Genomic DNA, 27,409 nt, shown 5'->3' with positions numbered 1-27,409 from the left:
TAATCGTCAACTATTAAATGAATTGCTATATAACTATTTTGATAATTGATCGATCGGTTTGAGTCCTCTGATTCCAGCTCCTTAAATGTTAAAGCTATAGCGCGTAGTTCCTGTTGCCCCCATGAGGAATTCTAAGTAATGACAACAACATGCTACAAGCCTTCCGTGATCACGCTTCACCACCCCTCCTCCTCCACACAGTTGCTAGTAGCCAAGGAGGACACGGAGGATTAAAAAAACATGATGGACTCTTCAGAAGAGGTCATTATCTTCACTTGAGTTTCTGCGCGGGAAAGTCAGCGGACGCCACAATCTTCTGAACACAGCCATACTGAGAAATACAGAGAGAGTTGTCCGGAGCTGATAGTCTTAATTAGCTTTTTTGCAACTCATTTGGCGTTGGCTTGAATGTAACGGACGTTCAATATTATAAAAAGAATTACACACTAAAGCTTTAATATTTTCTAGTCTCTTCTCTCCTCTGGGACAGTAAACTGAATATCTTTGAGTTAAGGACAAAACAAGACATTTGAGGACGTCGTGTCGGGCTTTGGGAAACACTGATCCACATTTTTCATAGACCAAACAACTAATCTATTAATAGAGAAAACAATCGGCAGATCTATTGACAATGAAAATAATCGTTAGTTGCAGCCCTACACCTTCAGCCTTCGAAATAATGCTGTTTCCTCCCTGCCACTGTACGTACAGTACAGGCCAAAAGTTCGGACACACCTTCTCATTCAAATGCGTTTCCTTTTATTTTCATGAATACTCAGTGTTTTTTTTAGATTCTTCAAAGTATTCACCCTTTGCTTTTTTATTAATAAGGGAGAAAATTCTACTAATTAACCCTGAAAAAGCACACCTGTGAAGTGAAAACCATTTCAGGCGACTACCTCATGAAGCTCATTGAGAGAACACCAAGGGTTTGCAGAGTTATCAAAAAAAGCAAAGGGTGGCTACTTTGAAGAATCTAAAATATAAGACATGTTTTCAGTTATTTCACACTTTTTTGTTAAGTACATAATTCCATATGTGTTCATTCATAGTTTTGATGCCTTCAGTGAGAATCTACAATGTAAATAATTATGAAAATAAAGAAACACATTGAATGAGAAGGTGTGTCCAAACTTTTGGCCTGTACTTTACATTCACTAACATCAATGAAAGAGTCCCAGATTGGGTCCCAACCTGTGAGCACTGCAGCCAGAGAAGTACTGCAGAGCTGCTGTATGAAGGCTTGTGTTGCCTGTGGCAAGAACAGCTCAGTCATTTAAGCTGCATGTTGGATCAAGTTAATATGCTGGCTGTGACAGGGTTGTTCTAAAATACCATGAAAAACATATACAATGAAAATAAATACAGTGTGGTGGAAAATTGCAGATGGGTCACGCAAGTACGTCTTTCTCAGATTTTTTAATAATGAACAATATACAAAAGGGACCTCCGTGAAGCTGAAAATCACTGTAGTTTATTTTAAAATGAGTTTATGGTCGTGCATCTTTATAGTTTGTATACGCAGAGCCAACACATGGGTCAAAATATTAAAGAGTCCCTATTATCCTCCTTTTCAGCATCATATTTGTACTCTTGGGGTCTCCTAGAATAGGGTTACATGCTTTGATGTTCAAAAACAGATTATGTTTCTTATACTGCCCATTGCTGCAGCTCCTCTGTCTGAGTTTGTGTCACTTATTTGATAGCTCCTCGACTGCTCGGTCCTCGGCTGAACCGGACGTTGTTCTGACCCTCCTCGGAGAAGGCCGTCTCAAAGCTCTTATTTCTGCCCCGAGGAGCGAGCATCGGGGAGGGATCACCAAGGAGTGAGCATCGAGGAGGGATCATCGAGTAGCTAGTGGCGAGGAAACACGAGAGCAACTTTCCCGGAAGCCGTGCAGCTTAAGGAGTTGCTATCGCCGCCCAAACAGCTGACGGATTCATGTGACGCGTCAGAGGAAAGGACGTCTCATCACTCTAAAACCCATTTTGCTCGTTTCCTCTCTCCTCCCATGATTTCCTTGCGTCTCTCCCGTGCCTCCTCGGTGGGACATACAGAGGAAACGAGGCAAGTGGAGGACTCGAGGAGGCAATTTAAGGGCTATGAGACGCAGCGTCTGTCTGAGCTCTTGGCCCACCTTCCCGAAAAGCCCAGTCTGCTCTGATTGGTCCGCTTGCCCACTCTGTTGTGATTGGTCAACCAAATTCAAACAAGCCACTGTGCGGGCTGTGCTTGCTCAGGCAGCATTAATGGGGCAGCTCATGTGAAAAACTGGGCTGGCTTTCTCAATCAGTGACATCATTAATTGAGGAATTTCAAACAGGAATGTGGACAAGGCGTTTTCAGACAGTTGAGAAAAAGTCCTGTCTGTGGGAGAGAAAGCTCCATTTGGAGTAAAAAAAATTTTTTGTACTTTACACATCAATTACATACACAAAAACACTATATGACACACTAAAAGATGATGATGAAAAACCCAAAGAAGCATAATAGGGGCTCTTTAATGTGGATACTATGTTGAGATGGATTATAAGTAACTTTACTTGATGTCTCTGTTCAGCAGACAAACACACAAGAGAGCAGCAATGCAGAAACATGTTTGAGTTACCTTTCTGTTTCCTTTGTGGCCTCCTGCTAGAATATGGATTTTCAAATTGGACTTGTAGCAGCTCCAGTCCAGTGTCATCTAGTCTCACATTTCCAGTTCTATCTCCGCAGCGCTGTGGAGGAAGGTCTGTCTACATCACAAATACATTCTGGGATAGGAGAAAAAAAAAACTATCTGGGTTTGTCTTTAAACCAATCCCAATCGTCTTGGGTGGCGCTAAGCTCCGGACGCAGCGACGGTGGCTCTGCTAAAAAGTCTCGGGAAGGAATTTGTTTTGGTGGAACATTTACACCCCGCAAAAGAAAACGCCACATAAAATATTACATGAATTTAACTGTTCACACAGTACCGTAATGTGAGCTATTTAAATTAGCTGGATACATGGTTAAACCTCATTAGCTCTTACCAGCATATCTCTGTGTGTACTTTGTCCACAGCAAACCCTCCAATTGGTCCCAAAACGTCCCAGTTAGAGAGGAAATGACATATAATCATATTCTTTGTAAATCTTTACAATCATTTCCTGAAAGAACCAAGCAGACCTGCCTTGTTGCACCATCCACATTTTTCTTCAAAACTTGACATTTTTAGCATGTAGCTTGCTAGCTCAAGTTTGTTGTTTTAATGAAGAAACGGAGATAGACAGTGGCAACACACAGGAAAGTTTTCGAGGCGATTATCCTGGAAATCAATTAGACTAAGTGTTATACACCCACACAGATGTATTCAGCTAATTGGACTGATTGGACCTCGTCCCAGGACTGTGTGGGTGTGTTTAGACTGATTGATTGACGTCTTCTTGAGTCTCCTCTTAGCGTTGTTGCACCTGTTGGGGCAGCACCAGTGACATCTTTATCATTCTTATTGGTAGATGAAATTTTGTGACCTTACGAATTCCAATCAAAGCAACACGACAGCAAATCCCACAACGCGACAGCAAATCCCACAACACAACACCATTCCGCCACAACACAACAGCATTGTCATACAGTAAAAGACAAAAAGACAGAAACCAAGGAGCCCTGTAACCTCAATAACGCTCTAATTTACATTTCTAATCAATTTAAATGACTGTTGGTCTAGTTATTCACCTCTTTCATCGCTATCTGGCAATGCCGCTAGAGCGGGGTCGGCAGGGGTTAGCATGGTTATGTGTCTTCAACGACAAGGAGGCTCTCAGGAAGTGACGTTGAAAATTACAGCTTAATGCGTCCGAAAAGATCCACACTACTGTTTATTTTTGGTGCAAAGCCTAAGAGTAAATCATTTTCCTGGGAATTGGGAGGACGACTAACGGGCAGGGCACAGCGCCCTGAGATTTGTGATTCGACCGGCTGGCCTGCATTACCATCCAGGCAGAGCGCCTCTGAGCGCCCCTAACTCACCCTAACCCTAACCCTAACCCGGTTTTTCAACAACTCAACCTTTTCTTATCACTCAACAATAGTTTTGATGCCTTCCAGTCAGGTTTTCGACCACACCACAGCACTGAGACGGCTCTTGTCAAAGTCTTTAATGACATCCACTTAAACACAGATAGTGGCAAAATTTCAGTCTTAGTATTACTTGATCTCAGTGCTGCATTTGATACAGTCGACCACAACATATTACTTGACCAATTGGAAAACTGGGTTGGTCTTTCTGGCTCAGTACTAAAGTGGTTTGAATCCTATTTAAAGAATAGGGACTACTTTGTGTCTATAGGTAATTATGAGCATACAAATATGACGTGCGGAGTTCCCCAAGGCTCAGTTCTGGGGCCTCTTCTGTTCAACATCTACATGCTTCCACTGGCTCAGATTATGGAAAACAACAAAATAAGTTACCATAGTTATGCGGATGACACACAAATTTACATAACCTTATCGCCAGGGAACTATAGCCCAATACAACAATTAAATAAGTGCATTCAACAGATTAATGATTGGATGTGCCAGAACTTTCTTAAATTAAATGAAGAAAAAACGGAGGTGGTTGTTTTTGGAGCAAAAGAGGAACGATTGAAAGTCAGCGCTCAGCTTCAAACGACAATGTTAAAAAAAACAGACAAAGCCAGAAATCTTGGTGTAGTCATGGACTCAGACCTGAATTTTAAAAGCCACATTAACATAATTAAAAAATCAGCCTATTATCACCTTCAAAATATTTCAAGGGTTAAAGGACTTATATCTCAGCAGGATCTGGAAAAACTTGTCCATGCTTTTATCTTCAGTAGACTTGACTACTGTAACGGTGTCTTTACAAATCTCCCTAAAAAATCAATCAGACAACTGCAGCTGATTCAGAACGCTGCTGCTCGAGTCCTCACTAAAACCAAGAAAGTGGATCACATCACTCCAGTACTGAAGTCTTTACACTGGCTTCCAGTGCCTCAAAGAATTGATTTTAAAATACTTTTGCTGGTTTACAAATCACTAAATGGTTTAGGGCCAAAATACATTTCTGATCTGCTACTACACTATGACCCACCCAGACCTCTCAGGTCGTCTGGGACAGGTCTACTTGTTGTCCCCAGAGTCAGAACTAAACAGGGGGAAGCAGCATTCAGTTTTTATTCTCCACATATCTGGAACAAACTCCCAGAAAACTGCAGGTCCGCTGCAACTCTCAGTTCTTTTAAATCCAGGCTGAAGACATATCTTTTTAATGTTGCCTTTCTTTAAATAACCTATTTTTAACTGCTCTTTCTTTAAAATTCTTATACTGCACTGTACATTTTATTCTTGTCTTTCAATTAATTGTTGTTAATTGTTTTAATGCTTTGAAATTGTTTTTAATTGTTTTCTAACTGTTTTTAATGTTTCATGTTTCATGTAAAGCACTTTGAATTGCCTTGTTGCTGAAATGTGCTATACAAATAAAGCTGCCTTGCCTTGCCTTGCCTTATTCACACAAAAGTGTGTTGAACAATAGTATACATATTGAGTGTGTAATCCAGAGTGTGGAATTTCAGACGCAACCATAATTTGGAGTTTAAAGTCAGAATTCTGCGTGGCTGGGTTGGGTCAGCGGGTGGAGCAGATGCACATATACTTTGAGGCTTATGCCTCGACACAGAGGTCCAGGGTTTGAGTCCGACCTGTGAGGATTTCCTGCATGTCTTCCCCCTCTCTCTCCCCCCTTTCTCACCTAGCTGTCCTATCAATTAAATGTGGAAAAGCCCAACAAATTATCTTAAAAAAGAAATCAGAATTCTGAGAATAAAGTCTGACTTTTTTTCTCAAAATTCTAGCTTTGAAAGACAGACAAAGACTGATAATGTGAATAAGCTATAAATATGTAGGAAAAAATCCCACAACGCAACACCATTTCAGCGTTGTTGTTACTACCGCATTGCATTGTGGGATATCCGTGCCGGCATAGTGTCCAATATTGCACACTGTAATATTTTACTGGAAGTAGTATGCAATTCACGTACTATTGGTTTCATACTAAGGTCTCGGACATAATAAAAAATCTCACATATTGTTTTAGCTACTAAATAGCGTGTTAGTGTGGAGTTTCGGGCGCAGCCTATGACTTTATTCTCATAATTCTGACTTTAAACTTTAAAGTCAGAACTCAAAGACAGTTTTTCACAAGGGGCCCTAATCCTCTTCCATAGATTTTACTATAGAGTATTTTAGACCTCCAAGACAGTAATTTGTCTAAGGTAAAATAGCGGATTACTGACTTGAAGGTGAATCCCTATTTACAGATTGTGTGAGAACTACTACTTAAAAATCAAAAGCCAGAAAAAACTCATTTCTAATTGAAACAGTTGAGCATTCTGTCTTTACAAGAAATGTTTGGGGACTCTTTGAATACTGTTGAATTCTTTGGTTTTCAGAATTTTCTGTGATCCCGATTAAATGTTTCGGTAACACTTTACTTGGAAGTTTTCTACATAAGAGTGACATGACACTGTCATGAACACATGACACTCACATGACACTGTCAAGACACATTCATGACACATTTATCCTAACCCTAACTAATTATGACAAAACCGAATGACACTTACTAAATTAAGTGTTATGTCATAAACGTTTATGACTTGTTTATAATGTTTTATGACACGTTCATGACAGTTTCACGTCACTCTTATGTAGAAAACTTCAAGCAAAGTGTAACCAGTGTTTCTTTTAGAAAATAAGAGGCTTCTGCAGTAGCCTATATTCCTCTATCACAACCAATCGGGGGATGAGACGGACTAATATGACGGCAAGTGGTTTCACTTAGCTTGTTTGTCTTCACTTAGTGGTCATTAAACGTGTAACACAGATGACTTGTAAACAGCTCGACTCAGCACACAATGACTCACTGAAGCCTTCGTGTTTACCTCCATTCACTCATAAACATGGGACTGCTGCTTATAAAACAGCACCTGGATACTGGGACTGAGTGTCCAACAGGCTGGCTGCAGCCAACTGTACAGTAGGTGTCAACACTGCACAAACATCTTCGTCTTACAGGCCATTTGGACCCGGAAATCCCCCCCAAAAAAGAAATTTGTCTCGGCACTAGTGTAGAGGTCACGTCAAATCTTAGTCGGTCCAGTCGTTGGCTTGTGCAATTCAAGAAATGCCTTAATTGCCGCCCACCAGACATAAACCACTGGGAATTTATTTTTATTTTTTTTAAGTTTTTAGACATTGGAAGGGGGAGGGGGGGGGGCACTCAGCAAAAGGGCCGCAGGTCGGAAACCAAACCCCCGCGAGGACTGAGCCTCTGTATACGGGCACGCTCTACCAGGTGAGCCAACCAGGCACTGGGAATTATATTTCAATGTATTTTAAGACATTTTTAAAACGTTTGGAAACTTTTATATTTATATTTTTTCACTTTTCGGTTAGCTTTAGCTCTGACTTAATGTAGGGCCCTATGGAATCTGTCTTATAGCTTTTTTAAATCCTCAATTTCGTGATTACGTTCGTGATGGCCCATGTATCAGAATGACTGGGTAGAAAGATTTGCTGTTGGCATTTGATATTTCAACTAATGTAATTTAAAGTACATTTGATATGATTTTTAAATGTCTTTGTTTCTTCTTTTTCTCAAAAAAAAAAAGGATTTTACACATTAAACAGTTCTTATGTTGCAATGTCACTTGTTAAAAAAAAAACTGACACGTTAAAATTCAGCATCCTTATATCTTTATTGTATAATGCGTTCTTGTGCATAGCCTACAATAAATATGGGAATACTTTGGATTGAACATCTGACCAGCATCCACATCCACAAACTATGCAGGCCAGAGTGTATAAAGCAACACAAAGACATACAGACTTCACAATGGAGTTGATCTTAGTGAATAAAGCGACATATATGTACATAATGCTTTATTTACGTCCGTCACGGATTGTGACTCAGACATCAGTCACAATCACAGACGTAAATAAAGAGCCTGAGGTAGCAGCCCTTGACAGGGCCGAGTGACGAGAGTATGTGGGGGGGGGAACGTTTTGGTGTTCTGCTGTTATTCTGGGCAATGAATAGAAAAAAAGTGAGATCAGAGTCAGAACTTTCATAACGGAAAAACAACATAAACTACTTTAAAGTAGATTTTCTTCAGGGCTAAATTACATGGTATCAGATCGCTGCATAAACTCCAGTACCCGCCGACACCAATACCAGCATTTTAGGCGGTATCGAAGGCTTTTCCCGATAATGGGATCGGTATCTGAACATCTCTAGTCTTTACATCCAGCATCAGCATCATAACCCTGTCCAACATTATATAACTTCACATCAATGCATAAGCAATCATTCAGTGCCCCCAAAATACATTTTAGGCAGCAAATAATTCAATACGGTTAAACTCCGAGCTGGACCCTGTTCTTTGAGTGTCATTTCACTAATCCGGGTTAGCCAGTTTACCCTTTACTGTGGTAAAATGAGAACTACAGCGACAGATCCTAATGATTTCCCCTAAAATCTGACTTGTACCTTGAAAATAAGAAGCAAAAACGGTCATAACACAGCTTCTTGGGCTATACAAATGGATATGAACTTCATGCCAGTGCTAAAGAAATCAAAAAACACGGACTTGTGTCAAATCGGCAACAATCAAATCAAGCTAACGCCATCCGTGTACGACAGTGCCCAGATGTGGTTTAATACAGCATGGTGGAATACAATTCATACGGATTCATGTAGTCATGCAAGCAATTCAATTCAAAAACAGTTGTCATTTACCTCAAATTCTTACGAAATTAACCTCTCAAACAACCTCTCCTTTTGAATGGAATGGGGTGGGCTGACACCACCGGCTGACGAGCCTCTCAATGTCCGGAACCAACAATCCCGGAAATGAAAAGTCGTCGTCCATATAGACCAATTCGGACCCAGCCCAAACCTAGTGTTATGAATAAGTCATGTAGTGTCACCTTTTGTGTTTTTAAATCCATTTACTGTTAATCAATAAATTGTAAGTGACATTGAATATATATGTATATATAATAGATTTGTGATCCATCGGAGTCCCCCTCCCCCAAAAAAAGTGGCCGCAGCGAGTTCTCAACTTGAATGTACAGTATGTTGCTTTGTTTTTTTGTGTTATACTCACTTGTTGGGGACCTCTGACCTTACAGAAAAAAAGAAAAAAAAAAAAAAAAAAAAAAGAGTCAGATACTAACTTTTGAGTAAAACGTTGTAGAAGCCCCGGTCTGGTCAGTACGCTGGACTTTGCCTTTGAGTGTGATGTCCGTGCTGAGGCAGCACTTATTCTTGTTTGATACTGACTCAACTAAAGCTCAGATGATTGCCATGTCGCTCTAACAGAATGGCTTTACCCACAGATGTCAGAGACTGGTCCAGGAGGGCTGAGTCATGTGTATTGTAGTGTGCACCCTGTTTACCACAGAAACTGGAAGATATAAATAAAGAGACTATACGTGCACTGCGGATTACATTCAGATGTGCGAGCAGAAGGACACTTGTAGAGGTATTCTTGGCACAGGATCAATGTTTAAACCCAACATCTTTATCCTCTCCTCCTCTCCTCTCCGCAGCCTGCAGCAGTTACAGTATGATTGCAGCCAGGTCTAGGTGCTGCTTTGATCGCTAAAACACTGCGGACGTAACCCTGAACCAGGGCACTAAACCATGTAAATATACACTAACCTGCAACCTGGAAAAGCTAAATACAGAGGCTGGTAATACTTTGATATGTGACACTGGAGCAGAGTGTTCCGATCGATAAGCCTCATATACATACACACACACACACACACACACACACACACAGTGTCTCTGCACCGAGAGCAGTGTGTGAACGCTGCTGCTCTCTGCTGGGACCGTGGGCCCACCCAGCCTCTCGGCCCCCCCTTCCCCCCCTCTTCAGTTGCTGGTGCAGGGGAAGGTAAACGCAGTGCTGCATCCTGAGTGCAGACCATCAGCATCCTGCACCACAGATGCCATGGGTCCAGTCCTGGATGACTCCAGCCTTGACCAGCTTCAGCAGGAACTCCTTCTCTTTCGATATGTTGTGAGTCCAGGACTGCAGAGGGGACAGAAGGTAGCTGCTAGAGATTTACTGTAGACAGCACAGTACACTCAACAGTTAGGGGTTCTACATTTCTCACCTTTTAGATTTTAGAACATTTAATTCATTTGTTTTTCCACTTCCAACAAACAAAGCATATTAGTAGCTGTATTTGTGACCATTACATTATAATATGTTTATTCAAGGCCAATATCAATACCGATTAGTAGTTAATGAAACCAATAACCAATATCTGGAACTGATATGCATTTACAGTGAAAATTAAAATCTTTAAGTTTAAATTAAGATTTTGGAATGTTACAAACACCAACACAAAACTTTGTTTAAATGCTTTAAGCAATTATTTAATAAATGAGAAACTTCCAACATAATACACAGTAACAGAGAGTCAGCTAGTGTTGCGGACGGGACATTAAGTCAGACTCAGTGGTGAGTGAGAAATGCTTGTTACTAACCCAGCTCTGCGGAGCTTATTCCCCGGAGTCCTTATGTTTTCTTTTCGCCCAGCATGTTTCCTTGGATTAGGGTGGCAACGGAGCTGTTGCAGCTGTCACCGTGGTCCTGCTGCGTGCCCTGCTATGCCCGGTTACACCCTGCTATGCTCTACAGTGCCCTGCTACGCCCTGCTATGCTCTGCTGTGCCCTGCTACGTCCGGTAACGCACTGCAGTGCCCTGCTAACTACTACAACTACTATTTCTAGTCACAGTTCAATTATCTTTATTGTGACTTTTATTGCCACTGTTCATCACACCCCCAACCAGCACCGTCAGACACCGCCTACCAAGAGCCTGGGTCTGTCCGAGGTTTCTTCCTAAAAGGAAGTTTTTCTCATCACCGAGGTTTTTCTTCTCCACTGTTGCACTTAATGCATGCTCTTGGGGGAATTATTGGAATTGTTGGGTCTTTGTAAGTTATAGAGTGTGGTCCAGACCGACTCTATCCATAAAGTGTCTTGAGATAACTCTTGTTATGATTTGATACTATAAATAAAATTGAATTGAATTGAGTGAAACAGAAGCAGAGGGACAGACACAGAGCTGTAGCTGAGGCGAAGTAGACCACTTTTTAATTCATTAACTTTATCAGTTATCAGGCAAATAAAACGCGACACAGATAATCGGCAAAAAATGGCCCGATAACAGGCCAGGGCCGATAATCGGTCTATCCCTACAACCAATGTTATAATTGAGAACGGATTTAAGCGGTTTTGGTATTGGGAATTCATTAATTACAAAAAGACATAGTACTTTTATTTTGAAGTCTCCGCTCAAGGCTCGTGTTGAGAGAGACTCACAACGTGGCAAGCTAGCAGCAAGCACAGACAATTTAATGCTCCAGTGAAAGGTTTTACAATCGTTATAGCAGACCTTAATTTGATGTTAGCGATTTTCAGCGGTAGAAGAAGTATTCTGATCCTTTACTCAAGTAAAAGTACTAATACCACACTGTAAAAGTACTCTGTAGATCAGAGAGATTCCTCCTGTAAAGAGGAACTAGACAGGGTTGCTGTCTCAGTCCCTCTCTATTTGCCATCTATATAGAGCCATTGGCTCAATTAATCAGACAGCACTTGTTGATTCCAGGGGTTGAAATTAACGGCATGGAACATAAAAGATGTCTTTTTGCAGATGATGTTATGATTTATTTAGCTGAACCCAAAAAACATTTACAAACCTTATGCAAGTAATAGAGCAATTTAATGAATAAGCTGGATATAAATTAAATGTAACAACAACCCAAAACTTCGGAATAGGAAATCAGGACTTATTTAGATACTTCCAGTTAAGAGATTATTACAACAAAAAAAGGAAAGTTAGAGTAAATGATATTCATCCCCTTACTAAAATGATGATGGACGCCTATAAGCATACACTACCCACAATAATTTCTTTTTTGTATGAAGTGTTGATGGGTAGCAGCCCCTCCTCTACATTATATATCAAATTGAAATGGGATAAAGAACTAAAGATTGAAATACCAGAAACGCATTGGTATGACTTGTGGTCAATACACCAAACTACTACCAGCTCACAAATATGGAGGGAGTTTTGCTGGAAATGCCTTATCTGCTTCTTTATAACACCTAAGATCAGAAACAGACAAATCTCCGGACAACAAGCTTGCTGGAGGCCGTGTGGACAGTTAGAAGCGGATCACACACACATTTTTTGGAGCTGTGAGAAAATTCAGTCTTTTTGGGACAAGGTGCAGGTAGTTATGTCAGAAGTGTTTGGATTTAAAATACCTAGAACTTCTATGTTTCTACTTATGGGAAATATTAAAGGCATAGTTCCTAAAAGTGATCAATATCTATGTAAGATCCTTCTTGCGGCTTGCAAAAAAACTATAACTAGGAACTGGCTTAAAGATACTGCTTTGAAGTGTAAACAATGGTTTGGAATTATTGAAGAAATCATGGTTATGGAAGAATTTACATATATTCTAAAGACGAAAATAGGTGCTTTTAAAAGGGACTGGGAAAAGTGGTTGATATATAAAGAAAGTAAAGACATCCTCAACTAAGTAAACAGTAATGGTTATTAGAATAGTTAACCTCACCAGTTTGGCTTTGTTGTTCAGTGTTTTTTTTTTTTTTTTTTGGGGGGATAGTGCATATATATAGTGTATATGGTGACTGATATTTAAGAATATGTATAAGTACAAAGCTGTCTGCTATGTAGCATATATCTGTGGTGTACCTATGCATAATTCCTTCTCTCCCTTCTGTTATGATTGTTTTACTTTAATTGTTCATCTTGTAAATCAAAAATGAAAAATAAGTGTTAAAAAAAAAATACTCTGTTAGAAGTAAAAGTCCGGCATTGAAAATGCTACTCACGTAAAAGTCTCTTAAGTATCATCAGGAAAATGTGGTTAAAGTATTTTAAAAGTAAAGAAAAATCCTCCCATTTTAGAAAGTGTAAGATCCAAACAGTTGTGTTTAATGGTCTTATCATCTCAGCTGGGCTTGTAGGCCGTTATATTGTTGTCCAGTTTCATTTATAATAAATCAGTAAATCAGTTCCTGTGAAAGTGGTTACACACCAACCAGACGGCCGACCCTTGGCAGAAAAGCCAGTCATGATGATCAGTCGTGTCCCCAAGGTCCAAAAAACTGCCTCGGAAAACACTGAGGCGACACTGACTTGAGAAATGTAATCCATCTTCATAGCAGCAGTCGGCGCTACTCTGTATTGTTGCCCAAAAAATTAAAACCGGCAGCTGATTGGACGAACGCGTCACATGGGTTTGTTTTCTCCGGAAATTCAAAGCCAGACTGTCATGGCGGCCGTTCAGAATACGATCTCATATTGTACTAAAATAGTTCACTGAAACATGTTTCTGAAAACATTTTAAGTGAGAAATAGGCGATGCAGTTGCTGAATCTGTCTTCTTTTCAGATCAACAAAGGTCAGTTTAAAAGATTTTCGTCAGATTTTGAGAGACTCTAGTCACGCTCATTCCGCTCGCCATTTCCGGGTGACATGTCAGGTCGGCCATAATGAACGCCGACAGGCCCCCAGACTGACGATGGCACGGGACACACCGAACAGATTCGAGTCACTGACCTCGCCAGACTGTCCAACGTCCAATAATCTGCCCTGTGTGTCCCGGGCTTAACTCTTTCAGCTCCTACTTCAGGGCAGGGTCTTTTCCCTTTTCCGCATAGTGGTGGTTAGATGGCTGTGTTATAATAACAAAAGATCAGTTCCTATGGCCACTTGGCCAGTGTAAATGCAAATGGTAACACCGGTTTTGGGGGGAGAGTAGTTAGTAGAACGGTTTAGAAGTGGACTGTTCCTATAACTACGTTCCTGTAACTACTTGGTCAGAAAGAGGCTATGGTCTCTTTGTTTCCTCTTTATACTGTGCGTTTAGTGTTCAGGGTGGGTTTGGAGAGAAGCTTCAAATAAACCAGTAGCCAGAAAGCCCCTTGTGTCTGCCTGTGCTTCGAGGGAATAACGGTGGCGTAATACCCCGAGTATTGTCAGCATTTCTTCCCTGGGAAGATGCGGAGGCTTAGTATGGTGATGTTGGTTAGTCTTTTCTGTCCAACACTTTGGTCCAGAGGATTTTTAAACTGCATAGCCCATGTCTCTGGAGAGTCAGCGTGGCATAAAATAAAAGCCCACCTGGTATTAACATTTGATCTATCTGGATACGTTATCTGGATGATGACATCTGATCACAGGCCTTTAGATATATGCCCGGTATTAATACTGTAAGAGAACACGTACAGTCTCCTTTCTCCTTGCATTGTGATCGCATCTCCGTATGCAAGGTGAGGGTCTTGTGACAGCCAGAGACAGCCGAAGGCATCTGTAGGCTACTTTTCATTAACCTTAACATTACTTATACTGTTAGAAGGAAATCGGAGCCAGTGGAGAAGCTCGCTAATGCTAGTTTGATCTGTATTTCAGCCTTGCTAATGCTTTTTTAACGCCATTTATTTATTATCTTATTGAAAAGTCATTTACTGACATGGGCTAGCTGTTTTGACATGTTCTATTGGTTTGTCTACATGATGTTGTCTCCGAGCAGCCACTGTCGTGAGTCACATGGGTCTGGGTCATTAATGGTTTAGTCATCAGTAAACATTTATATCATTTTAAACTTCACTTATGTCCAATTGAACGCCATTGGGTTCTGGACTGATGGTCAGACAAATGAGAACATGACCTCGGACTCTGTCCAATCCCCTTTTTTTTTATTTTTTTTTTACTATTTTCTGACATTTTAGAGAGTGAATGATTAATCCATGAATCGAGAAAATAATGAAATAATAATGCATGTAATGGTTTCAGCCCTAAATAACATCACAGTCAATATCATGGGTTTTGCGGAGTGCAAAAATGTATCAACATGAATCTGAGATGCCAAAGTGCACATAGTAACGTTTGGTTAAGTGAGGCTTGAAACAATATGATGTGTCTACAGACAACTCTGTTCACCAGCTTGACAACTACCCAGCTACCTGCCGGCTGCTTCTCTGAAATGAAGTGAGGTGATCATCTAGATCAGGAGTGTCAAATTCAACTTCACCAAGGGCCCCACTGAAAAAAAGAGAATCACATCTAGGGCCATGACATGCTTTTATTCAATCGAAAAACGTCAAATATTTGACTGTATTCTTGCATGTCCCATATAGTCACATTCACAGTTTGGTCCCCATAAAGCCCTAAAAATGTCAGCAAAAAAGTTCCTCAGCCATCATAGAAAAAAACCATGAAAAAAAAGCCAAAAAAGGAAACAAAAAAGCCTAAAAAAAGGGGACACAATTGTCGGATAAAGTGCCAAAAACATTGGAAAAAGTGCCAAAAACTAGGTGGGCCAAAATTGATTGTGAACCAAAATTGTTCTATCTAATCTAGTGGTGTTTTTTAAACCTAAAAAAACTCTTGTTGTCTTCTTTGGCAATGTGTCAATCAGTTATAATTAAAATTGTGGCTCTTGAAATTTGAAAATCTCACTCTTTCTAATGTTTATTTGCATACAAAAAACAATAATTAATTTTGAATTCATACGTAAAAAAAACAGTCAACGTAAGCTAATGGAGGACTATAGAAATGAGCTAATTCCTCTCCTGTCTCAATTATACATGCCGCGAGTCGGGGCCAAGCAGCTCTGTGCCTCTTTTAGCTGAAACGCAAGTCTTGTGAAAAAAGGATGAAGGGGATTGCATGTCTGTCTCAGTAACCTGGGCTAAGAGTGATTTATGAGCAGGCTGGAGACTGTGAAGTGTGAACACTGTATGTAGTGCGCTGTGACTCAAAAACCAGTACCCAGCAACGTTCCTACACTTGAGATTTCATACACATCCCAGGCAAGCATGCTGGGTAAATCCCTCCTGAGAGGCATTTCAAATGAAAGAAAAGGTCACAGTAAACTGTTCCAGTGTTGCGTAAACCTGGAAAACTAACAAATGTAGGATGGTGGTCGACATGTCGGTCAGAATGCTAACAAATTTGGGGGTTGCGAATAATGTGTGGGAGTACCGTCCATTAGGAGAAAAATGTGGAGGAAATAGTGGGTCACACACCTGTGGGTGGAGGGGATGAATCATGAACTTAGAAGTCTGACTGAGTCCTTCACAAATTTAGGCTACTGCATCATAAATCTAGCAAAAAAAAAAAAAAAAAAAAAAAGGCAATCAAGGTTGGTGTCAAATGGCTACAAGGTTTTCATATAAGTTAAACTCATAATTGAATTGTCCTCACTTTGCTGCAGCTGTTGTGCATATTCTATTTGTTCAGAGAACATAATGTAAGCGGTGCCATCATTGCAGAGTTTTCAGGACAAACAACAAGGAGATAAATATTGATTTCTTAGCCAAAAAATAAAGGTTAATTCAGTTTGACATTAAAGTCATGGTTAAATAAAAATAGAATTTCCTAGTATCCTTATCTTGTGTCCCTGACTGTGCCGCTAACCCCGCCCATCATATAAAACCACTCCTTACTGATCTTGTGGGTTGCAGCAGCTAGCAGAGCGATATCATGGGTCAGAGGGGGGTGTGTAGATGTCAGTTTAAAAAAAAAATAAATTAAAAAAAAACTTTATTTCCAAAAGAATGAAGTTGAGGTCCTTCCAGGTGGGGGAGGTGTGATTGAAAGCTAACAGTCCTCTTCAGCTTTGTAACTCTGTAATCCCCAAACCACACTTGAGCAATCCAATCACATCGACAGGATTTGATTTAAATCCCTCTCATGACTATCCCCCCGCTCACATATTCTGTTTCACTCACATATTCTGTTTCGCCACATTACGGAAGATTAAGACGATCCAACTGCTGTTTCGCTCAGACTTTGAGAGGAACCCACTGGTGGCACTTGTAGCACGTAACAGGTGAGCTGCAGACCTGATTAAAATACTCAAGCCTGAATGTGCTAATCCATGGAGTGAACGTGTGCGGGTGTGATGATGCACTGAACGATGTAAACCTGCGAGGATGACGGTGCCAGTGTGTGGGTTTAAGCCAAAAAACAATAAGAGTTTTATATCATACCAAATCAGGTCTTTAGTTACCTCTTTGATGGCCGACATCCTGAGCTTCTCATAGTAGTGCAGAAGGGCATCGGGGGTGTTCATGTCGTAACCAAATCCAGCTACAGCTACTTCATCACAGTTATGAAGGGCCATCGTTATGGCGACTGTCCCCAGGGTCGGGATATTCTGAAAAACAGACAAGCGAGCCAGGACGAGTATTCCGGATCAGTATATGTAGTGTCACTGCAAAATCCAACTATTTCTTATCCACCTATATTTCTATTGGCCACCAGCCTGGGGTGGATGCAGACTGACTGGGAGACTGGAGTCAGCGATGAGAGGATGTGTTTGTGATTTGTCGCGACGTTTCCCCATCAAGTTGTGTTAGAGCTATAGCACGTAGTTTCTGTCTCCCCCATGACGAATTCTAAGTAATCACGCTGTCGTTGCATCCACATGACCGAAGCCTCAGACACACACACACACACACACACACACACACACACACACACACACACACACTCATTTGGCAATGGCTTGAATGTAACGGACGCTCATTTTTACAAAAATAGTTACGCGCTGAAGTTTTAATGTTGCGTCCGCATCTTGAATGTCTACAAATGAACTATCAACAGTGTCGAGGCAGACTGACGCTGCACCGAGGACCGAGCTGGAGCAGAACGGCGCCGCGGCAACGACAAAGGTAGGCCTCCCATTCTTACCTTCAGCCTAGCGGACTAGCGTTAGCTTCTGCAGTTTTCAAATGCACAAGCAAAAAAAAGCTCTATAAACCCTAGATTAGCCCAGATAGTAGTATGTTTCCTCAGGGTTATGGTTATACCGTGACAGTAGTGAACATGTGAATGTACAGGAGACAAGCCTTATCGTTTTTGTGTGGATATCTTCCAGATGTGCAATCTGAAGAATGGTTCTATTTTTAACAGCCTAATCGTAACACTTTGTTTTCAGACTGTTTTCAGGCTCTGTGGAGGTGCTCGGCTCCCAGCAGCATCTGCTGTGTGTTCACAGAGGCCTTCATAATGCAAACGGACAGACAGGGGAGTCAGCTACCAGAGCTGCAGTCCTGACCATTAACTCACCGCTGTGTGAAACAGCTCGCTGTTCCTAACACTTTTCTACCTGGACAGAAAGTGATGCTAGGAAAACCAACAGGTATCTCACCCCTCTGCCCATCTGTCCATTGTTGAAAGGTAAACCAATCAACTTGAAGGAGGCCTCCTGGATAAAGTAGGGGTTTAAGATGCGCATGCTGCTGTGGTCTCTTGGAACGTACATGGCCACCGACTTCCAGAACCCTTCACTGCTGCGCTGAGAGACAAAGAGTGGGAGAATGAAACAGCGTGGTTAATGTGAACCTCCACAGAAGCGCATTGCTGCCACACCAGAAAAAGACAAACAGATCACTGTCAGGTTATAATGTGAAACATTTTGGGAAACACGACAAGACGTTTTTAGTGTTAAGTAAGTGAAGATGATTCAGGGATTATGATTCAAGACCTGCATTGCCCTGTCAGGGTTGTAATCCGCAATAATGACCGGCTCGCTCTACATCATCACGATTATTACACGGTTTATAGTCTACATCGACGACGTTTCATTTCCGGCATTGTTCAGGTGCTGCCGCAGTGCTCCGCAGCGTTGTGGAGGAAGGTCTGGCAATGTGAGACTAGGTTCAAAGTAACAAAGCAGTATAAAAATAAAAATGTTACAACTAAAAAATTGTTGATGTGATTTGATTACATGTATAATGAGTGGGACATTTTACAGTTACAAATGAATACAGACACGGTTTCTCAATAACCTTAAATATGTGAGCATTGTCTGTACTGACATTGTTATCGATCACGGCTGCAAAGATTCTTCCAGTGTTTACCGGTAAGGAACTAATATATTGCAGAAATTATTTAGTTATTTTTTTAAATGATTTCAACACAACTAAACTTTGTTTCTGTGTCATAATTTTCTTCACGGCAGTTACAATATAAACAATTCTAAATTATTAAACAAAAAAAACAATATAAAACTGAAAGTAATTTCAGTCATCATAAATGTTAATGCGTAATAATTACCAATAATATTCACACCGTAAATATTTATCAATTCTTATTACCATGCAAAGTGGACAGGGGTGGAAAACATGATGGTGCTTAAGTAGCCCAGTGAAAGCAATAGCCTGAGCTGAGGCCTGGGAGAGGGGGTCAACACCATTAAAACACTGATGAAAAACAAGCGGAGCAAACAAAGCCAGTCAAGAGAAGGAAGCCCCTGTATCAGTATACCTGGGGCCATTACACTAATTACCAGCAGTCTGCCCAGCAGAGCTCATGTCTCTTTATGAACAGTTACTGGGATACCTGCCTCCGAGTCCGCTCAGGTATGCTGGAGTGAGGGGCGGGGAGAAACCAAACAGCACTGATATGAGCTATTAGCTTTCTAGCATAGCGGCGTTACCCTGTTAGACTGTAAGCGCCTCACTGACTGATCAGGTGGTAATCCTGTCTGACTGAGACCATTTTGCTCCTCTATCTCAGCGGGAAACCCAACACCTCTGCTCTGCTGGCAGCACTAGAAGGACACGAGTCTGTGGAAAACCCATCTGCACACAGCAGACGGGATCAGATGACAAGCGATTCTCACGTCCCTAAAGACAGGATCAGTAAATATGCTTATATACAGATAATTCTACATCAACAAATGTTAGTATATATACAGTAAATTAGTCTAGCCTATGTCATGAAGTCAAGCTGCAGTAGCATTAGGGCTGCACAATAAATTGTTTGTTTTGTTGTCGTCATGGCGATATCAACTTCCGCAATAAAAAACTTGCAAAAGGCTACGACATCTCGCTAAAGACGCTCAGAGATTTAGTTAGTTAGTCGAAAGAAAATATCAGTAGAAAACTGCACTTTAAAATGTAACTGTCACTTTTTCAGTGGTGCCCTTTATATTCAATTCAATGTTCAATTTGTTCAATAAAGGAATGTTGGAAATGATTTCCTTTCATTTTTTTTAAATTCAACAAGCGATTTGTTGTATTATAGCAGAATACTCAAAGAAATGCAGAACCGAGTACACTTCAATATCTGTTTATGTATCTCAAGTAATATCGTTATCACGATATTCAACATTATCGCATATTTTCCTCATATCGTGCAGCCCTAAATAGCATGCAACTCTATTCATTTATAGTCCTACACTGGGACGCTTAGAACAAGATTACGTGTCTACAGCCACACTAGTTGTTCTGCCAAGCCAAGTCCAGATGTACTGAGCTACTACAGTAAAAATATTACCTGCTAGCTTAGCTTAAAGCACTTCTGTACCGAAGTACAGTCTCACATAAATGCTAGCATGGCTGTAGGGTCGTGTTTTATCAGTATTTCTACAGAAAAAAACGGACTTAGATTCTGTGCGGGATTTGAGGTAAGATTTACGGAGTTCTTCTCTTCCAATAGAAATTCACATCCATTTGTTGACGCTTCCTTTTGAAAATACATTGTCCAAGGAACCAAGTCCGCCCAGTTGGATGTCATTTGTGTCCTTACAGCACAATGCCAGCTCTCACTGTCAAGTGCTTTGTCAATGTCCTTATCTTAGTACAATCAGTTTCCCTCCACCAAACACTTGCCCATTCATAACTAGTGAGCATGTGCGTGTGCGTGTGTCTATTATCTGGTGTGTTTTCTGCACTCCTGTGCTCTAGGGGAGGAAACTTGATCTCCCGACTGAAGTGTTGTTGTAAATGAAAATTCAACAAGTCCATTCAACATAATGGGTGGGTCAAATGTTACAACTGTACTGCCTTTACACACTGCCAACAAAGACGCATTCTACCAATGCTACTTGCCAATTGTCCTTGCGTTTAACACAGGAGAATACAGAGGAGAGGTGTTTTAATAGTTCAGTATTTTGAAAAACAAACTAGTTTGTATGACATATTGTCTGACCTCATCTAAGGCAATCCATCTGTACTGAATATTCCACTTCTGGGATTGTTCATGTGCCGCCGGAAATTCCGCCGGATGTCCCTCATTATGGCCGGATGTCCGTTACCTTCCTCTTTCTTTGTGTTGGCGTGTTGGAGGACTATGGTTAACTGCTCCTCAGATCTCTGCAGGGTAAATCTAGACAGCTAGCTAGCCTATCTGTCCAATCTGAGTTTTCTGTTGCATGACTAAAACAATTTTTGAACGTACACGTTCTACATTACATTACATGTCATTTAGCGGACGCTTTCATTCAAAGTGACTTACAATTGCTATATATGTCAGAGGTTGCACGCCTCTGGAGCAACTATGAGTTAAGTGTCTTGCTCAGGGACACATTGATTGATGTATTGCAGATCTCCCACACCAAAGGCATGTGTCATATCCACTGCGCCATCACCACCCAAAACAAGTTTTACCAAAACAAGTTCCTTCCTGAGGCTATTTTACAGAGGCACTGTCATTGTGTAAGGCGCTTAGCGCCGCCCAAGACAATTCTGATTGGTTTAAAGAAATGCCAATAATCCAGAGCCCAATGTTCTCCCATCCTGGAATGCTGTGTGGACTAGACAGACCTTCCTCCGAGTACTGTGAACACGGGAACTTATGGTGAAAGTAAAAAAATAAATGTTGCTGCAGCCCTGCAATTCTAATGTCAGGAAGGTGTAAATGCAGGGGTTTTTAGATGCTGTTGAGGGCTACGACAAGCACCTTATTTAAAGCATATTGGGGCCCTTATGGATTCATCTAAAACTATCACTATTAAAGAGAAATATTTTGTGGCAGTGGTGCACGGTCTGCTGAGATCCACGGATGATTGAAACATAGGTCCACCAAGTTTCGCGTCATCCAGCAAATCTTGGCAGACCTCGGTTGCTCTCGGGTAGCTCTATTGACTAGCGCCACGAAGGGAAGCCAAACACTGCTCATCTAAACACACTGCCCACACAAAGATGACACAGAGCTGGATTAAAAAGCGCAAACTATCCCTTTAAATCACCCTTTAAGTCTAAATTCATTCAAATGCATAAAGACGGCAATTTGAGAAGCAATGTTCTTTGTTTTCTGGTTGCTCTGCAATTAAAATAGTTCAAGTATGTGGGTTTTACAAGCATGTTTAAATGCATTTGTAAAATAAAAAATAGACTAGGAGAGAAGTGTAAAAGCACGCCTCAGGTCACAGTGCTAAACAATGTGACGGAGCATGTCGAGAGCCGGCGTGGATGGCAAGCAATAGCTAAAAAAAGGGTTTAAGTCACTTCCACTGTAGACAAGACATAGCCCTGTTGACAATAAAGGACAGGGATGTAGCAATACAGCTGCAGCAGCGTCAGTGCTTCCACCTGTCAGTGGAGGTGAAATGTGATCCAGGACTAGGACCACCCTGGTGATAGCCACATGAAGCCCTGGCTTCCTTCTCTGCCTCCAGTGCTGCAGTATAATGACAGCTGCTTTCTGATGTGCATCAGAGCTGAAGTCTCACACTCCCCACTCTGGCTGCCAGTTGAATAGGTATGCACGCTAGACATCAGGGGATTCTCCGTACTAAGAGTCTAAAACTGGCAAAGGGCAAAACATTGTTGCCATTGCCACCACTTCTACAAAAAGGTGCATCAATCAAAATTAAGCAATGGATTAAAAAATCTAAGGTATACCTATGTAGGTGTAGGTGTTTGCTGGTAAACCTAAGTAAAAACAGAGACACCCCAAATATTGAACCGACTATATGGAAAGCTACCTGATAAAACAAGCGGCCTTGCTGTTAGGTGTCCTTGAAGTGGTTATAAATAGTGTATTGATTGACATATTATCTTAAACATCTATGCCTACACATGTTAAACATGTTTGCCTTTAACTTACCCATGACGCTATGGTACCTTCTATTACAGGTTATAGTAATTGTACTTTTTTGGGGAAATACTCTTTATTTTTTTTCGGAATTCCAAGATAGCCATTCATAATCTCAGTGGATTTACACTCAGCTGCCAGTTTATAAGGTCCACCTTGCTAAAACTAATGCAGCCTAATACAACAGCCCAGCAAGAAAACTTCCCTTCATGAAAGTTATAAAGTTAGGTTTTGTCGTTTGTTTTAGAGCGGTGGCGATTCACTTGGTGGCTGCAGTGTTCAGTACTTTCAATCCATAAAAGTGATATATTTACTGTACCCTCATTGATATAAATGAAGTGGACACATTTTACTTTAATAGATCTTGTAGTGTTTTATCGCAAAAAGGATACCAGAATGGAGCATACAGTGAGCTTGAACACTACAAATGACCAGCTGATCACAGTATCAGTCATTACTTGCTTTTATCCTAATATTTGGATCTATTTAAAGGTTTTTGCGCATTTGACCCCATTTGTTTACTGTCAGGGAGGAATGGACAGGGAGTACAAAGCCGGTATGTTGTGACTCTGGCTGCAGGAATGTGTGACATTCCCAATCAAGCATGTACGACCATAAAGCCTGTTCCCACATCTAGATGCTGTTGGAAGCAACACAGGCCAACGTGACAGCAGAGGAGGCAGCCTTGGTATGCTGGGTTGATGTTCAGGCTTATAATAACTACTAAAGGCCTAAACAGAGGGAACTTGTTACGCACAGGTAACCCCCCCTCTCTACTACAATCCAGGGTAGAGCTGGGCGATATGGAGAAAATCTAATATAACAATATTTTTTACCAAATACATCGATAGCAAGCAACCCGGCTCCATCAATTTGTGGAGTGCTGAACGGCTTCCCATCTCCACCCTTTCCTGGATCAATGCCCAGTGCCATTTGTTTTTAACTCCTTTCTCAACTAAAGTTTTATCTTCTTCAGGTTTGATAAACTTTGCCTCTGATTGGCTAGAACTCGTTTCATTGGTAGGTGGAACTACGATTGGTACAACACAGCCCATCAAAAACAAATCCCATGATTTTTGCTAAAATAGTCATACGTCTGTTATAATAATCTGTTACCAGGCTGGAGTACTTTCAGCTCTGTAATATAATATCAATATATATATTCCCCAGCCCTTATCCAAGATATCTGAAAGTCAGTATCTGCAATGAGAAGCTTCACTCTGATCAAAGACAGGACCCCCCACATACCGAGTCTCATCTCTTTTTTTTAAAGATTATTTTTTTGGGCATTTTAGGCCTTTAATTATAGGACAGCTGAAGAAGTGAAAGGGGAGAGAGAGGGGGAACGACATGCAGCAAAGGTCCGCAGGCTGGAATCAAACCCGGGTCCGCTGCGTCGAGGTGCAAACCTCTACACGTGGCCGCCCGCTCCACCAACTGAGCCACCTGGGCGCCTCGTTCTGTACTTTCAACAGAAGAGTTGTGATGGTACTGCATTGTGCTTTCCACACTGTTGATAGCCCGTTAGTGAGGTCGACCCACACTGGCTGGACAACATTTTGGATGGGGGTGAAAAAGAGTTGCTCTTCATGGTGTGCGATGTTTAAATCCAGACACTGATCTTGGGTGCTGTTTCTCATGCTAATGGATTTCAGAAGCATGGAAGAGTGCAGCACACACACAGAGCAAAACTGCTATAGGTGTGAAAACATCTGCATTGCAACTCTGCCTCATTGTTCTGTGTATGTGCTACAGAGCTACCCAGGGACAACTAGATGCAGGAAATTCTGTCTGTAAATCACGACGCCAAAATCGCCAGAGATATTCAAGTAAGGGCAGGAGACTTTGTTGTTTATGACCAAATTACGAACCCCGTTGTGTAATTTGCATCATGTCCTGCCTCCTGCACGCTGCAGAGAGAGAGGGAGAGAGGTGTTTAAAATAAGGTTTTACGGTATAGGACAATATTTTGTTTGTGTCTGTTTTGTAATGCAGTGTTTCCTCTATTTTGATTTTGTAGTGGCGGCCCACCATGGCCGTTCCTACCCTCACCTATGGTCATGAAGGCTGGGTCATGACCGAAAGAACGAGATCCAAAGTACAAGCGGCCAAAATGGGTTTCCTCGGGAGGGTGGCTGGCGTCTCCTTTACAGATAGGGTGAGAAGCTCAGTCATCCGTGAGGAGCTCGGAGTAGAGCTGCTGCTCTTTCGCGTCGAAAGGAGCCAGTTGAGGTGGTTCGGGCATTTGGTAAGGATGCCCCCTGGGCGCCTCCCTAGGGAGGTGTTCCAGGCACGTCCAGCTGGGAGGAGGCCTCGGGGAAGACCCAGGACTAGGTGGAGGGATTATATCTCCAACCTGGCCTGGGAACGCCTTGGGCCATGTGGCTCGGGAAAGGGAAGTTTGGGGTCCCCTGCTGGAGCTGCTCCCCCTGCGACCCGACACCGGATAAGCGGAAGAAGATGGATGGATGGATGGATGGATGGCCCACCATGGCAAAATTTCTGCCACCACGGTATCAGAAATAGGGCTGTACAAAAAATGTTGTCACGGTTGCCTTTTTAAATTATCCTGCTGACATAATGCCGCTCACATTGCAATTTAACAACAACAAAAAAACCCTAAAGGAAACACTGGTAATGTGTAGATGTAGATCTTTTAAAACACATGTTTATGTTGACATAAATAAAACTGTAGGGACATATGTGCAATGATATTAAATTGGATTATGACGGTCCTCAAAAGGTTTTCCAGGCTGCATTTTAATTTCTCTGCTCAACCAGGTCACAGACTTTCATCACTCCTCCCCTCCTGCTATCGTTTCTCTTCACTTTACCCCACAGAGGAACTACCTGCACCCTGCTGTGGTTTCCTCTGGTTTCTAGTGCCACTGGCCTTTGCATGCCACAGTGTATTGTTAAGTAAATGAGCAGGAAACCCACACAGCATGTGTGTGCATATTTACCAGCTGCAACAGCAACTCTGGTATGGTTTTCACCTTGTGAGTCTATTGCTGTTTTTCCATTACATGGTATCCGCTCGACTCGCCTTTTTTTGGTTTTCCATTATGAAAAAAAGTCCCTGGTACCTGCTAACAGGTACTTTTTTTTAGTATCACCTCCGTCGAGGTTCCAAGCGAGCTGAGGCAATACTAAAAAGGTGACGTGAAATCCTGCAGACTACCGATTGGTCGGAGAGAATCACTAATCACTGGGTCATCATTGCTAGCAACAGACAAGGGTGTCCTGAACAAACCCGCCATTTTTAAATAGTTTAGCCAGCTGTGTTTTTTTTTTGCTGCCTCCAGCTTCTTTTGAAACTAAACTTTTCTTGCTGAGAATTAAAAACAAACACACCTTCGACGTTCTGTGTGTGTGTGTCGCGTTACGTCACGGCAGTTTCCTGCGGCATCACTATGACGACCAGCCATGCTCGCCTCAGGCATGAGGCGGTACTAAATCTGCAATGGAAAATGGAGGACGGGGCACCGCGGCCGAGTCGAGCCGAGTAGAGCTGGTACTAGCAGTGGGTAAGCGCCATGTGTGTGCGTTTGTGTGTTTGTGTGTGTGATCATGGCAAAATGTAGTCCCCAAGACACCTACTGTAGCAGAAACTACCACAACAGGAGGATTTGAGGACTTTGCCAGCCGTTTGTATTTCTGTCTGTCTGCGGACAGGTTAAGTACTGTACTTCATTCTGTACTTGTGTCTTTTCCTTTCATGCCACTTTCTACTTCTACTTGTTACATTTCAGAGAGAAATATTGTACTTTTTACTCTACTACATTAATCTGACAGCTTTAGTTACTAGATACTTAGTCTCGCTTTGCCAGACCCTCCTCCAAACAAGCCGAAGGAGGGTCTGGCTACTCCATATAGCATTCGGGGATGACGTGCTATGGTTTAATGGCATTTCTTTAAACCAATCACAATCGCCATGGGCGGTGCTAAACTCCAGACACAGAGCTGCTGCAAAACAGTCGTGCGAGAGAAAACTCAGATTGGACAGATAGTCTAGCTAGCTGTCCGGATTTACCCTGCAGAGATCTGAGGAGCAGTTAACCATAGTCATAAATCCACCAAATTTAAAATTCCAACACAAAGAAAGCAGAATGAAATGGAAAATACATTTTCAATACAATTTCCTTCAGCACCGGAGCAATCATTATAAATGAAACTAGCCAACGGTATAACGGCCTACAAGTCCAGCTGAAATGACTGTATCGCTTCCTAAAATGGGAGGATTGTTCTGCATCGAGTATTTTTATGCTCCTTGGCCCGATTTGGTGTCGTGGCTGGTGTGATACCATCGCAAGATGGTCTCTAGTAAATGTTTAGGGCCATCATTTCCAACTCATGGTAAAACATGTCCTCCATCTGCAATATCTTTCTTGCGTCCCTGCTGGGAGGAGCTAAGATGACGAGGGAATGCGAGGGAGGGAAGCGTTGAGCCGTGTTAGCCAATTGGAAAGT

At 41.7% G+C, this 27,409-nt stretch overlaps 1 protein-coding gene across 5 annotated transcripts in view; it reads right to left on the bottom strand.

The window, feature by feature from the left end:
- Positions 1-7,727: 7,727 nt before the first annotated feature.
- The window catches only part of st3gal3a (ST3 beta-galactoside alpha-2,3-sialyltransferase 3a), a 55,763-nt gene continuing 36,081 nt past the window's right edge, over positions 7,728-27,409 (bottom strand). For 4 of the 5 annotated variants that reach the window (XM_028587024.1, XM_028587025.1, XM_028587023.1 and 1 more), the window contains exons 9-11: positions 18,267-18,413; positions 17,124-17,270; positions 7,728-10,089 (exon numbers count right to left, since the gene is read on the bottom strand). In XM_028587024.1, the coding sequence (XP_028442825.1) occupies positions 9,985-10,089; positions 17,124-17,270; positions 18,267-18,413 (399 nt within the window). In that variant the 3' untranslated portion in view covers positions 7,728-9,984. Of the gene's footprint in view, positions 10,090-17,123; positions 17,271-18,266; positions 18,414-27,409 lie in introns of those variants that run through there. The other variant, XM_028587026.1, reaches the window with a different exon arrangement.

This window comes from Perca flavescens, chromosome 9 (genome assembly GCF_004354835.1).
Source record: "Perca flavescens isolate YP-PL-M2 chromosome 9, PFLA_1.0, whole genome shotgun sequence".
NCBI classification, from domain to species: domain Eukaryota; kingdom Metazoa; phylum Chordata; class Actinopteri; order Perciformes; family Percidae; genus Perca; species Perca flavescens.
Note: the sequence above shows the minus strand (reverse complement) of the source record. Positions and strands in the feature narration are given on the sequence as shown.